We start from the raw sequence: 332 nt of genomic DNA on the forward strand, positions 1-332 counted from the left end.
GGGGGCGGCGGCTTGCGGGGGCCGGGCAGTCCCTGCTGAGCGGGACCCGAAGTCAGGTTCTGGGGGAGGACGGGGCGGGCACCTGTCCCCATCTTACCTTGGTGGTTAGCGGCGTTTCCTTGAGGACTCTGGGCAGAGTAGCTTACCTCCGCCCTCGTCTCTGCGCTCTGGTGTAGCGCGAAGGGCTGGGGCACCCCGGTAGCGGAGGAAGGCCCCAGCGGTGCCTGAGGAAGAGAAGTCGGTACCAGGGAGAAAATGTTCCGTGGGAGAGCACAGCCCTCAGTGCAGCATTGGTGGCTCGGCCTGAAACGGCCACTGGCCAGATACTACAG

The 332-nt window shown here is 65.7% G+C and overlaps 1 protein-coding gene across 1 annotated transcript in view; it reads right to left on the reverse strand.

Moving 5' to 3' along the window:
* Positions 1-332, reverse strand: part of UTP20 (UTP20, small subunit processome component) — a 78822-nt gene that overhangs the window by 66889 nt on the left and 11601 nt on the right. Inside the window, exon 2 of the mRNA XM_009284201.1 lies at positions 147-224. Within this exon, the coding sequence (XP_009282476.1) occupies positions 147-224 (78 nt within the window). The remainder of the gene's footprint in view (positions 1-146; positions 225-332) is intronic.

The sequence above is a fragment of the Aptenodytes forsteri genome, unplaced genomic scaffold, assembly GCF_000699145.1.
Source record: "Aptenodytes forsteri isolate BGI_AS27 unplaced genomic scaffold, ASM69914v1 Scaffold60, whole genome shotgun sequence".
NCBI lineage: Eukaryota > Metazoa > Chordata > Aves > Sphenisciformes > Spheniscidae > Aptenodytes > Aptenodytes forsteri.